The sequence below is a fragment of the Diabrotica undecimpunctata genome, chromosome 1 (assembly GCF_040954645.1).
Source record: "Diabrotica undecimpunctata isolate CICGRU chromosome 1, icDiaUnde3, whole genome shotgun sequence".
In the NCBI taxonomy this organism is placed as follows: Eukaryota; Metazoa; Arthropoda; class Insecta; order Coleoptera; family Chrysomelidae; genus Diabrotica; species Diabrotica undecimpunctata.
In genome coordinates, this window is record NC_092803.1 from 82594115 (window position 1) to 82607998 (window position 13884).

Consider the following 13884-nt stretch of genomic DNA (forward strand, 5'->3'; position numbering starts at 1 on the left):
TAAATAAATAAACGTGGCGCGATTTTTGACATTTTTTATGATTTTTAAGATATCAATACAATCTATCCTTTTCATTGAGTAGCCACTATAAAGTTTTGATTACTAGAACCTAACCTTTAAAACATATAGCATAAAATTTTAGTTTTGAGTTTTGTCAACAAATGTGAGGCATTTAAAATATGCTTGAAGGTGCTGGATTTAAACTTTCACGTAACAAACGATCTAAAACGTTTATAACTTTTTTTTCCAATTACACTAGTACCTTTTTCAAAAGAACCAAACTTCTGCTATAAACTAGACACAAAACCGTATTGTTGGAGGCATTTTCCGAACTAGCGGTCGCTGAAATGTGAAACATTAAACTCTGCGTTTTTTATTCATATTTCAAATGCCTCATATTTGTTGCCACGACAATGATCAATTTTATTGATCTTACGAGAAATGTAAAAAACGGCAACAATCGCACCACGTTTATTTATTTAGCACCTTTATAAAAACTTAATTTATTCGCGGCAAAATACAGCATACGAAAGCTGCTCTCTTTACCTTTAAAACGCATCTTGATTCAGCCCTTTGTCGATTGTCGGACACTTGGATCAAAAGATGTCGAATTTTTACCATCGAGCTGATACAAATTTTATTGAACATTGATTTCGCTCGCTTAACTGACATTTAAAATCGATGGTCGCTTCAAGCGTTGTTTCTAAGAGAACGGTTCAGAAGTGCTAATAAACATTATTGTTTATAATTAAGCGTACAGATTCTTGATAAATCGATTTTTTTGCGCACCCCCCTACGAGAGAGGTTTAGGGGTAAGACCGGGGGTAAAAGTTGTAAACTTTTTTGCATCTTTTTTGGGGTCCCAAAATTAACGTTCTCGGCAAAATTCAGCTTGTTCGTAGGATTTTTAGGGGTCAACTCTCTGACGACATTACCAACAGGCTAATGCTAAGAATCAAAATGTAAATGAAGAATGATAGACAGATATAGACTCATACTGAACCAGAATAAAGGAAGACATTGAAGCAGCAGCGAAATAGGAAATAGGAACAGAAATTTGTGCCCGTAAAAATCATTGGTTTGACGATGAATACAAGAATGTAACAAAAGAAAAAAATAAAGCCTACATAAAGATGCTTACCCGACGAACTAGAACAACTGTAGTGAATTACCAGACAAAGAGAAGAGAAGAAAAGAGGATACACAAAAGAAAAAAACGAAACCACCTAAATGAGGAACTTAATGTTATAGAAAACCTCAATAGAGAGAAAGAATTCAGAGCATTCTGTAAGAAAGTTAACATCAACAGAAAAGATTTCAAGGCAACTACAAGACAATGCAGAATGGCGACCTATTAACAACAAGGAAAGATGTATTGAATAGATGGGTGGAATACTTTAACCAGGAACTTAATATATAGGAAGAAGAAGAAAACCTGGAAGACGAAAGAGATGATGTAAGGGGAATAGACAAGAGGGAAGAGGAACCAGCAACGATTCTTGCAGTTAAAGATGCAGTTAAAAAACTAACCAGAAACAAATCACCCAGAAAAGATAATCTCCTAGCTGAACTATTTAAAGAAGGTGGCCATGACACCATAATGGCATTATATGGCAGCAGCTTATAAAAGAAATATGGACACAGAAATCCCTCCCCAATGATTGGAATATTGGAATACTTTGCACCATACACTTAAAAAGGGATATCTTTGAATGCTCTAACCACAGAGGAATTACGCTTCTAAAAGCAGCGTATAAAATATTTTCCACAGTACTATGTCATCGTATGGCACCATATGCAGAACGGAAAATAGCAGGCTGGTCTCAGAGGTGGTAAATCGACAATTCATCAGATTGCAACCCTGAAGCAAATTTGGAAAAAAACACTGGAATATGACATTGATACTCATCACATATTTAGAGACTACAAAGCAGCCTACCACTCTGTGGATAGAAGAGAAATGTTCAAAGCAATGAAGGAGCTAAGAATACCAAATCAGTTGCTAAATTTAACAGAACTAACTTTTGAAAAAGGTAAACATAGAGTACGAATTCAGAGGGAACTGTCTAAACCTTTTAAAACAAATAACAGGCTGCGCCAAGGAGACCCTCTCTCCTGTATACTGTTCAATCTGGCTCTGAAAAAAGTAATACGTATATCACAAATCACAACCACTGGTTTAATATATAATAAATTAGCGCAAATTCTGGCCTATGCTAATGATATTAATATTTTTGGGAGAACGGAACAAAGTATATGAAAATAAGCACGCAACCACAAATACTACGACCACTTGTTATAGAAAACGACATCATCGAAGCAGGGAACCTGTATAAGTGTATACCTGAGAACGCTCTTTAACGCTGAGAATAATACTACCGCAGAGATAAACCGAAGAATTTGCACGGCCAACAGATGCTATTTTAGGCTCAATCTCCTCCTTAAATCCACAATTATATCGAGAAATAGAAAGATAAAACTTTACAAAACAATAATACGTCCAGTCCTAACATAGGGTTCAGAGACCTGGACTCAATAAAAAATAATGAAAACATGTTAGGATGTTTTAAAAGAAAAGTACTACGAATTTATGGACCAGTGAATGACAATGGAGTGTGGAGAAGGCGATACAACTTCGAACTTTATAGAATATACCAGGAACATGATATCGTAAAACATATTAAGATGGGATGTCTGAGGTGGATAGGGCATGTAATGCGGATTGAACAAAACGACCCATCTAGAAAAACGCTCCTTGATAGACCCATTGATCAGAGAAGAAAAGGAAGACCTAGAACAAGGTTTCTTGATAACATCTATGAAGACATGATAAATATGTGAATACGTGCTTGGCGGAGAAAGGCGACGGATAGGGACGACTGTAGAGAAATTCTTGAGGCTAGGACCCACGTAGAGTTGTAAAGCCAGAATGATGATGATGCTCTGACGACTAGACTATTTGTGTTAAAAACTAAAAGATATCAGTTACACGAAAACTCTATAACTAAGGTACTTCTGAGAATCACCTTCCCCTTAAGGAATACATTCACTCGCACTTATGAGTTATAAACCCTATTATGTGTATTTTGTTAAGAATATTTAATAAGATGATATTTTTATATATATATATATATATATATATATACATATATATATATATATTATATATATATATATATATATATATATATATATATATATATATACAGGGATGAGTGCCTTAAGAACCGGCAAAATAACGCAAAAGATAGAAAACATAATACGTTGGGAAATAAAAAGAGATGAAAGTAGTAGAGATGAGAAATTATCGATATAAACCTATAATTTACTTTACATTACATTAGAATTATCGAAAATTTCCCACCTTTAGACGTTAGATTATGAGCTGGTTGACTTCAGTCATAGTAATACGTATCATGTAATGTAAGTAAAAACAGTTTAAGTACGAGTATTTTTTTTATCCAAAATTAAAGTATTGATCAATAATAAACTATGATTTGAGACATCGCATACACTCTTCTCAATACAGAATTATCATAGCTTGTTATTCTGTATTCGTCAACACAGAATTAATTATCAAATTACTACTAATTAAACTGTTTATTTACATTTGCTTTATTGCCTTCAATTAGTTTTTACTTTATATAAAGGTGGGAAACTATCGATAGTCCTAATATAATGTAATGTAAATTAGAGGTTTCTATCGATAGTTTCCCACCTCTACTACTTTCATCTCTTTTTATTTCACAACGTATTATGTTTTCTATCTTTTGCGTTATTTTGCCGGTTCTTAAGGCACTCATCACTGTATATTGTCTCCAGCTGTTGTGACTTTATGTTATCATTTTTGTGAGGTTATAAAATAAAGATGCTTTAAATTCGTTTATGACTTTATTTGTTAAAATGTTTTAATATGGTTCAATGTCATAACTGTCTGCAACCCTACTATTTTGTAATTTAAAATTCTAATTTAAATTCCAATAGATATACCATGTTTCTACAGAGCAATTTCCCGTAGGCCCCGGAATTGGAAATAAATATTATAGGATCTGCTTATTTTCATACAGCCGAAACCCATCTGCTCCCCGCCTAATCCACTTCCGCCTCCCGCATCGGGATAATTGCGTCTAATTATCCCCGTTACAGTTCGAACTTCGCCAAATATGAAATCGATGAATTTCATGGCACACCACCAATTACAGAATGTTGGAATATTTAGTCCGGAACTCGGCTTGTGGCACCAAGAGAAGATTTGTGCACACACGTGAACTTGGCAGACTAATATTGTCATTGTATGTAAATCACTCGCTACTGCGGAATTGAAATGATAAATTTCGTACGAATTAACATGATACGTGTCACATACAGTGGATGTTGGGATCTTTGAATAGGGGTGTAATTCTGGAATTTACAGTTGTCTGGATGAAACAAATACAAAGTCAAAATCAAATCATTGCGTCAAATTTATAGTAAGCAAAATTTGACGAGAAATTTACAGGATAATTCGGTTGACACCCAGATTATTTGATAACTAAATAGGTAACAAGAAATGAAACTTTTTTCTGCAGAAAACAATTTATTTTGCACTAGACTTTAACTACTTTACTAGAATTAGTAATGCTTTCATTGTAATTAGATAAATCAAAGTCCTCGAAATAGTCCAGTCGGGATCTGTAACAATAGTATTAGATTTAATGTTCTTAGATTACAGATATATTTAGCTGGAAAGTATGCGGACTAAGTGAACCATAATACCAATATTAATCTCATAAAAAATCGACACATATAAATTACAATTAATAAAACGTACCTTTTGTCTTTTTCGTTTATAACTTAAAATCTGTTGATCGTAAAAAACGTTTAAGAGTTGTAAATAAAAATTAACATATACTCTAGGCGCCAGGGGGGTGTTGAGTATCCATTTTTATGTCCTCTCGGTACCTTGACGTTTTTTATGTTTTTTGGTGCGTAGATTCGAATTTTCAACGGTACCAAGCTGAAAACCCGTCAGATAATTTGTTATTAACAAGTTAATTGTTTCAATGATTATATCTTCTAAACTATTAGAGATATCTAATTTTAACATTTGCTCCTTTTTCAAAATATGAAGAAAATGGCACTTGGTACACTTTGATCCAATTGTTAGAACCGGAGTTATAACAAATTTCGAGAAAAACTATTACAAAATAGGCATTTGATGGGGCTTTTCCAATTATAACTCAGCTTTCGTATGTGCTCCCCTCACCTCCCCTCACTCCCAACTCCCCTCAATTTAAAGGTGATTGTTTCAGTTACAAAAAAATTACTTTATCTTTATTAATAAAAAAGTCACTATAAATTATAAACTTCACTAAAAAGTTTCGAATAAAATTTTATTGTAAGAGATTTATCCTAAATTAAGCTACATACTTTGAAAATCTGGCTAATGGAAGTTATAGAACAACTCAAAACGAACATTTTAATTTTCATTAAATGTTTCTATGTTAATTTTTAAACAAGATATGGAACTTTTAATCGCACTGTCAGGTCGCAGCTAATAAAAACCAATACATACGTAAAATCCATGTAGATTCCGAGATGTATATTACTTTATTGTTATAAATAAAAAAATTATAGCAGTCTATAGTTAAATGTTTGTTACAAAGTGGGGATTGAATTTGTTTATAAGAGTTTTCAACAAAATTGAGCCGTAAACGTTGGTAGTTTGATTAATGGATATTAAAGAACAATTCAAAATAAACATTTTAAGCTTTGGTTAATGTTTCTATGTTAATTTTTCGTCGAAATATTGAAAATTGATTTAGGTACGCGGTTTACGTGTAAAACTGCACCTGTAAATATCTCTTCCGTTCTCCCAATGATTCTATTCTGAGCAGTATGAATACATAAGTTCTGTTTGTAAGATTTTTCATCTTACAGTAATAAAAAGAAATGTAACAAAATACTGACATAAAAAAATCGGTTGCCTGTAAAGTCGGTTTTACGGGCGAAAATTTTACGTGACAACGTCTTTTTCTCGGTAGAATATTTATTGATATGAATATTATTAAATTGCACAATAGGAACAAGGAATTGAATTAAGGATTGCACAAATTTTAACTATAGAAATATATTTTGTTTACTAAAACATTGTACATGTAAACTTAAACTTTAATGTGTCTTGAACGCCAAGATCGCTCGAGAAAGACAGAGACACAAGCACGGAAGCACGCACCGATTCAACGTGCCTAATTCTCTAGTGCTGAGCGCGCAGCGGACCGATCATGTTTGAGTGGGAGAGAGACGCAAGGCATTCGCCGGTCCGGCGGGCCTCTCTCTCGTTCGGTGACTCACTGTAACAGACGTGAGCGGGCGTTACACTTTTTCATGAATGACTCCGAGCCACAACCTAATTTAAGACGTTGTTACGTCAAAAAAATTACTCTTAAATAAAAATAATACTCAACAATAATTTATTCCAGATTTACTGCAACTTACCAAGTTTTCTTTACCATGGTGGTCAGGAGACAATATTATTTATATACTTTATTAAACTTTAAATATAAATTTGGTTTAATCCGAATAAAAACAGAGGTTCGATTTAATCATTTCTTAGAAATGATTAAATCGAACGAGACCGAGAAGAGAAGATGTGTCTAAAACTAAATGCAGAATGAAAATTGTAACAACTGGACAATAGTATTGTTTAAAACAAAATAAATCAAATAATAATTTACAACTACTGCAATAATAATCTCGAAATGTTAAATCAAAATATTGAAATTGCTATGCAAATTGAATAGTTATAAAACAGGAAAATGTGACTTAGGCAACTCTACATATTAACCAAAATACTGGAAAAATTCAGGAAAAAACTAATTTTATTTTCGTATTCAATATAACAACTACCCTATTGTATATCCCAATTACCCTATGATTTTTCCGCGAAAAAATGTGATTGGATATTCACTCCGTGCGTGACCACGGTAGGGGAACTTTGAAACGATGCCAGCGTGCGTAACGGCGAAATATGGCAAAATTGAACCTACCTTTTTACACATAAATTTTATCAAAAATGTGTGCAAATACATATTGCGTATTTAATTATGCTAATAATAGTAAAAATAGTAAGTGTAGTTTTTATAGGTTCCCAAAGATTACATATAAATTAAAGAAAAGAAAAAGATGGATCCGTGCTATTAATATGAAAAAGTAAATATCACATAACTTCATTTTTATGCAGTTGAAATAGGAAAAATTTAAATAATTTACCTTAAATGATATTTTATAAGGCTTCAAGCTAACTGCAGAGTGCCTGATGACTTTAGCTTTTATATCATAAATTTTACTATTACTGTTTTTAAATATATGCTCTTTCACGTGAAAAACTTGATTTGCCAGTACTAGATGTTTCCCGTTCTTTTCCGTTTGTGGTTGAAAAGATATATATCAGTTTTTAATACTACATTTATTTTGTACATAAACTGAACAAATATAATTAAAAAGTTAATTATTAATAATTGTCAATTTCGCATATATTTAACAATGTCAAACGTATGTCATATGTTTAACCTTAAAATTGGTAGGTCCAAAACTGTCAGATGAAGGCGGTAGGTGTCGCGTTAGTCACGCACGGAGCGAATACCTATTATAGACCTAAAGCATCGCTTTTCTAATTTTTGAAAATCCATCATCATCCCTTTACTTTTCTCCCTTTACTACGATGACGGTGTTACAATCCTTTAAGCTAAATTATTTTTAACATTTTATTTAAATATCATTAGTTACTACTAAGTTTAATGAAAAAAGTACAAAAGTTACAAAACTAGCAATGTCACAGGAGAGAACAGAGATCAAATCAGAATTTACAAAGTTGGGGATGGAAATAAAACAAAGCCAATTCTAAAGCGAAATCGAGGTACGGAAGATCCAGATCCATATAGAGCAATTTCTATAGCTTCTTGTGGAAAAAACTTTTTTAGGAAAAAACAGAAATCTGCATTTTCAAGAGAAAAAGAAAAAATATCCCAACCGAAATAACATTGGATACAACAAAGTACATCGTACGTGCATCGGTAAAATACCTAGAAATATGTCTGGACAAAAACTCTTACGGTCAAAATGTGAAACAAAATATGGTTCAGGTCCAAATGTAGCAATCCTTCTGTACAAATCCTATATTAAGTAGGATTATGGTTATGGTTATTTATTCTACGACCAAGACAATTAGAAAAGATAGATCACGCAGGAAATAAGTATCTAAGACTATGTCTAGGGGCTTTAAAAAGTACACCAATTGATTTTTTATCATCAGAAGTAGCAGAAGCTTTACTAAAATATCGCCGAAAGATTTTAGCTTCCAATTTTAAGTTCCAAAAAAATGAGACCAAAAAATCAAAATACTGTTTTCATCGAATCTTACCCATAGTTATTGGAAGTCAAAAAAAGTTTAACTATTACTGATTTAGTTTATAATCTGTTTTTTTCCTATGTGTAAAGCCCTTTCCTATGTAAAGTATATCCGGGGTCCATCTCTTTCATCTAAATGCTCTAATCGACCGCTAAGCGTCAAATTGTATCTTAATAAAATATCCCAAATTATATTAAAAAAAGATGAAAAAAAAAATAAAAAATTATAAAAAAAAGAAAAAAAAATTTAAAAATACACAAAAGAAAAAAATCCTAACTATAATAGGATGATTATGTTATAATATATATAAAAACCTTTGTAAAATTAGATATATAGAAAATATTTATTTGCTAAATTAGAGCAGGATTATGATTGTATACCTACCTAAACAAACGAGAAGAAAGCAAGGAGCACTCCTTTAGAGCTTTCGCATAAAAAGTACAGCTAATTCTTCACAAAATATTAAGGTTCACATTCTTCTGAAATCAAAAGCGCACATTTCTTAAGAATGGACAATGGTCTTCTACATCTCTGCGACTATGCCATCATAAATTCTTCTCTGTAGGCTTTAAAAAAAGTACCGATTGCTCCAGTTAATTATCCAAGGAAAGTTTCAACGCAAACGAAGAGTGGGGAGACGACGTATATCTTGGCTGCGAAATTTAAGAGTCTGGTTCCAGTGCACATCTAACCAATTATTTAGAGCAACAGCTTCAAAGATACGAATAGCAATGATGATTGCCAAACTCCGTAGCGGAGAGGGCACTTGAAGAAGAACAAGGCTTTAAAAACCGTCGAGATCTTATTTGGTCTACTTTAAAGGGACATTAAAAAATATCCGATATGTTTGTTAATTTCTTGCGACATTTGGGCTCCGTGCTAATAACTTGAGTAGCCTTATTAGTACACGTAGTATAATATACATACTATACGTATTTACAAAAAGAACTTAAAGAAAGAAAAAGAATAGCATACATCATTTAGATGAAGAGTGGCGGCCCTAGGCCTCTCCTTGAAGGTAGTCCTGAGAGTCTTGTCTTAGATTGTCTTTATCAATATTGTCATCATCACAACAGCATCAGTACCTTACAAAAAAAGTTTTTGGTTCTAACGTTCCCCAGTCATAAAAACCTGCTAATATAACGAGCTGAGATAGGTTTTAAATTATCCCAGTCGGGTCCTGTTATATTAAACTATTATAAGTATTGCCCTGTAAATACCATAATTACTCCTGCGCTTATGTATGTCAGTTATTTCGATCACTTTTTCTACTCCTGGTTAATATACCTACGTAAATTAATTTACTCAACATGAACTAATAGTACGAAATCCCACTGCAAAATCCCTACGTTGATAACGTAGTTAATTAAACTCAATTTTTTACATACATGTAATAATAGGAGAATATATTGATAACAGGTTGTCGGTAAAAAAGTGATCGCAAATAATTTTAATTCAGTTAATGGCTATTAATTTTTGAACAACAATTTTGTTATTTATTTCTTAAATAAAATACGCTGCTATGACGTATATGTATGTTTTTTTATATCAAACTAGCTGACCCGGCGAACTTCGTACTGCCTTAGAATTATATAATCTGTATAAGAAATTAAAAGGAAATAATACCAAAAAAAAACTAAAACATATTATGCATGAAAAAAGTTGAATCAATTAATGCTTTCTGATAAAAATATTTTTATTGTTTTTGTCTTAAATTGCCCATGCGCGAAACATGAAAAGTCTAAGTTAGTTCCGCAAACGTCCAACGATTGGCGTTGTGATTTGTTTATTTTCATTGAAGAAGCCAAAAGCACAGAAAATTGTAAATGGTACGTTCGTTAAAATCATCAGTATACGCGTGATCGAGATATTCTCTCCTTTGTATTTTTCCCTGATCATCGCTTACGCAATGACATTAATGATTAGCCTTATCACAGTCAGTTCCGTTTCATTGTACAGTCAAGGTTGAATAATGTCAGTCAATAATACTTTTAATTGTAAATTGTTAGGTGGGTGTAAAGAATTCAAAAACTCTGTCGGATAGTTGACTACATCATTCATTTATATCTCTGTCATTTAAATGAAAACAACTTTCCTGGAATAAAATTCAGAGTAGTATATTTAACAAAATATACATGCAAAATTTCATAAAAATCGGCCAAGCCGTTTCGAAGTAGAGAGACAACTAACTTTATGATATTAATAACTCCGTCACACTAATTTCTCTGTTAAAAAATAGGGTTTGGTGATAAAAGGATGAAAATTAAGGATTGTACGTAGTGTTTAATGCCACATCATAAAAAAATATTTGGGATGGACCACCCTTGGGTGTATGAAAAATAGATCACGACCGATTCTCATACCTACCGAATGTAAATATAAAATTTCATCTGAATTGATGAAACAGTTTTGGAGGAGTATGGTAACTATCTCAGTGCCACTAATATGGCTATTAAAAAATAGGGGTAGTAGGTGGTAGTAATAGAAGTGTCAAAATTGGGGGCTATTGTATTTTTTAATGCCACATCGTAAAATAATAAAAATAAAAAATTTTGTAAACAAAATAAAAAAAATGTTTGGGGTGAACTAATCTTACCCACTTACTTTTTTATACCCCTTACATACCCGGGTATGAAAAATAGATTACGACCGATTATCAGACCTACCAAATATACATAGAAAATTTCATAAAAATCTGTCAAATCGTTTTAGGAGGAGTATGGCAACTCACTCTGTCACACTAATATTGCTATTAAACAATAAGGATTGGTGATAGAAGATAGAACAAAAATGTTTGAGGAAAAATAGATAACAACCCATTTTCTGACCTACAAAATACACATGTAATATTTTATAAAAATCAGTTTAGCCATTTCGGAAAAGTATGGAAAATAACTCTGTTACACTAAGATGGCTATTAAAAAAGGGATTAGTAATAGGGGTGAAAGTTAAGGGCAATATGAATTTTTTAATCCCACATCATGAAAACATAAAAATAAAAAATTTGATTAAAAAATAAAAAAAAATGTTTTGGGGTAGACCACTCATATCACTTAGGGGTATGAAAAATGGATAACCACCTATTCTCAGACCTACAGAATACACACGTAAAATTTCATAAAAAATCAGTCTAGCCGTTTCGGAGAAGGAAGGTTTCACATGGCAAAAACATGCGGTGTTCGCAAGCGGTCACGCATGTAACCGGCACTACTTGACTTCGATGATCTAACGAGAACCGGTATATTGAGTGATATGTTACCCAATCTATCAATACTGACATTTATTTTGTTAATTTGTTAATCATAGTATGGTGCCATCTATCAGTTATAGTGCGATTTAAAATGAGAAAAACTGTTTTGAAGTATTTTCGTACAATTTAATTATCTTTTACACAAACCTTCACCTGATAATAACAAAAACAACAAAAAAAGAATTATCTAATTTGGTGCAGTCGTTCTGAAGTGATGCCCGTACAAACATTTCGTTGATTGATTTTTATTAATATAGATTAAAGCTAATTTTATTCAATATGATTATATAACGTTGCTTGAGATAAAAGTCGCAAAAGCTGGCAACCTTCATATTACTAAAAATTACGTACAAAAAAATAAAAAAAAAACATGCGTGTACGTTATGAGCAGCTTATTTTATTTAAAAAAAGGAAACAACGAAAGTTTTGTTAAAAAATTAATTATCATTCATTGAGTTAAAACTATTTGCGGAAACTTTTTTGTCTGGCAAACTGTTGTCAATGTATATATATGAACGTAGGGATTTTGTAGTGGTATCTTCGACTATAAGTTAATCTACACTTTATAAACAAAGCTCCATATTATATTGGTCTGATGGAGACCCATGGCAAATCAATGTCTTGATTTAGTTAAAAGTATCCGATACTAAAAAATAATCCGATCCGACCTTAAAAAATATTCGATATATAGTTGTCGATTTCTTTCTAATAATCCTGTATCTACTGCTGAAACATACATCACAGCGATTGTTTTGCTCTGTACTAATAACTTGGGTAGCCTCGTTATAATTACATACTCGAATATTTAACTAAATTTTGAGATTTATCGATGGTTCTGGCATATATCTCACTTGCTCCTTTTATAGCTAAGTATAAAATTAAAAAAAACTTCTACTATAATAATTGTTCCATCTATCTTGGAACAAGTTTTCCAGACTTATAAAGTAAAATGGAAAATATTTTCAGAAGATTTTTCAATTAACATTTCATTTTCATTTAAGTTATTTAAAAATAAAGAAAAATTGTATCCAACTAAAATAGCTGCATAATTTAACTGACACTCTATTCTCGGTTTCAATTTCCACAAGCCGGTCGTAAAATTTTTATCGCAGACTGACACTCGCCAGCTAATTATGTTGAAAACTAGGTCAAAGGTACATTTAGTTCCGGGATAACAATCCAAAACTTTTGACGAAACAAAAAATACCACCACGCGACCAGATAGCTTAATTAACTTTTTTGTTGTTTCTTTCTGTTTCAGCACTACCGCGGCAGCATGAAGTCTCTCAATACCGGCATCGTGACGTTATTGAATTATGGGAAGCACGTACCGCCGGCAGTCTCGCATGTTACACTGGCTCACGAGATTGGACATAATTTTGGATCACCGGTAAGTCACCGCTAATGTAATGCACTGCATTAATCTGCCATTCTATGGTTAGGTGCCTTGTAGTTAATGATTAAAACACATTTCTCCGACAATGGAATAAACTGTTGATTGAGAATGGGAATGGATAAAGTTCAGACGTTTATTTTAAATATTTAATAAAAATTGACAAACATAAATACCTATTAAAATTACAGTTTTGCATTAATTACAGCTTGTATACCCAAGTGTACATGCTCCTATGCTCCTATTTCACGATTTCTTAATAGTAAAAAAAACCGCAGGTATTTCATTTTTGTTCTTCCGATTATCAGTACAAGTCAAGCCTCTTTGTCTCACAAGCTGCACCAACTCAATCAAAGTGAACCGATTATCAAAAGTCACTGATCTATTTTAACCAAAAAGTGGTTGTGTAAGTCGCATTACGGCCTGTGTTGGTTTATTGTATCCCTTTTCATCATGTCCATTTCCATTCGAATTTTTTCCCGTATAGATTTATGCATTTAAAAGTAATTACATATAACCAAACTTATATGAAATCATCATGTATTGCAAACCAATATTTATTTCTTTTGTTGCGAAAGGTTTTTATTAAAAATTAACAAACCGATAAAACAATCAGATGGTATATTGTAGATAATTTTCGTTAGTTGTAAATTAAACGAAAATAAATAGGCGTTCAAAACCGAAAATATGCCTTATGTGGCGTTAACTCATGTGCAAAGATGAAAGATTGTGGAGCAAGAAATATTTCAGAGGGACGTAACAGTGGGACATATTAGTGATAGGTGTAACACAGGGCGTTGTGTCAAAAACTTATGCTAGGTATCAGGAAATAGTAATGCCTAAAAATAGACT

At 32.3% G+C, this 13884-nt stretch overlaps 1 protein-coding gene across 1 annotated transcript in view; it reads left to right on the plus strand.

Annotated features, from left to right (window-relative positions):
* LOC140450847 (disintegrin and metalloproteinase domain-containing protein 10-like) overlaps positions 1 to 13884 on the plus strand; it is a 942961-nt gene that overhangs the window by 868272 nt on the left and 60805 nt on the right. The window contains exon 8 of the mRNA XM_072544529.1: positions 12901 to 13029. Within this exon, the coding sequence (XP_072400630.1) occupies positions 12901 to 13029 (129 nt within the window). The remainder of the gene's footprint in view (positions 1 to 12900; positions 13030 to 13884) is intronic.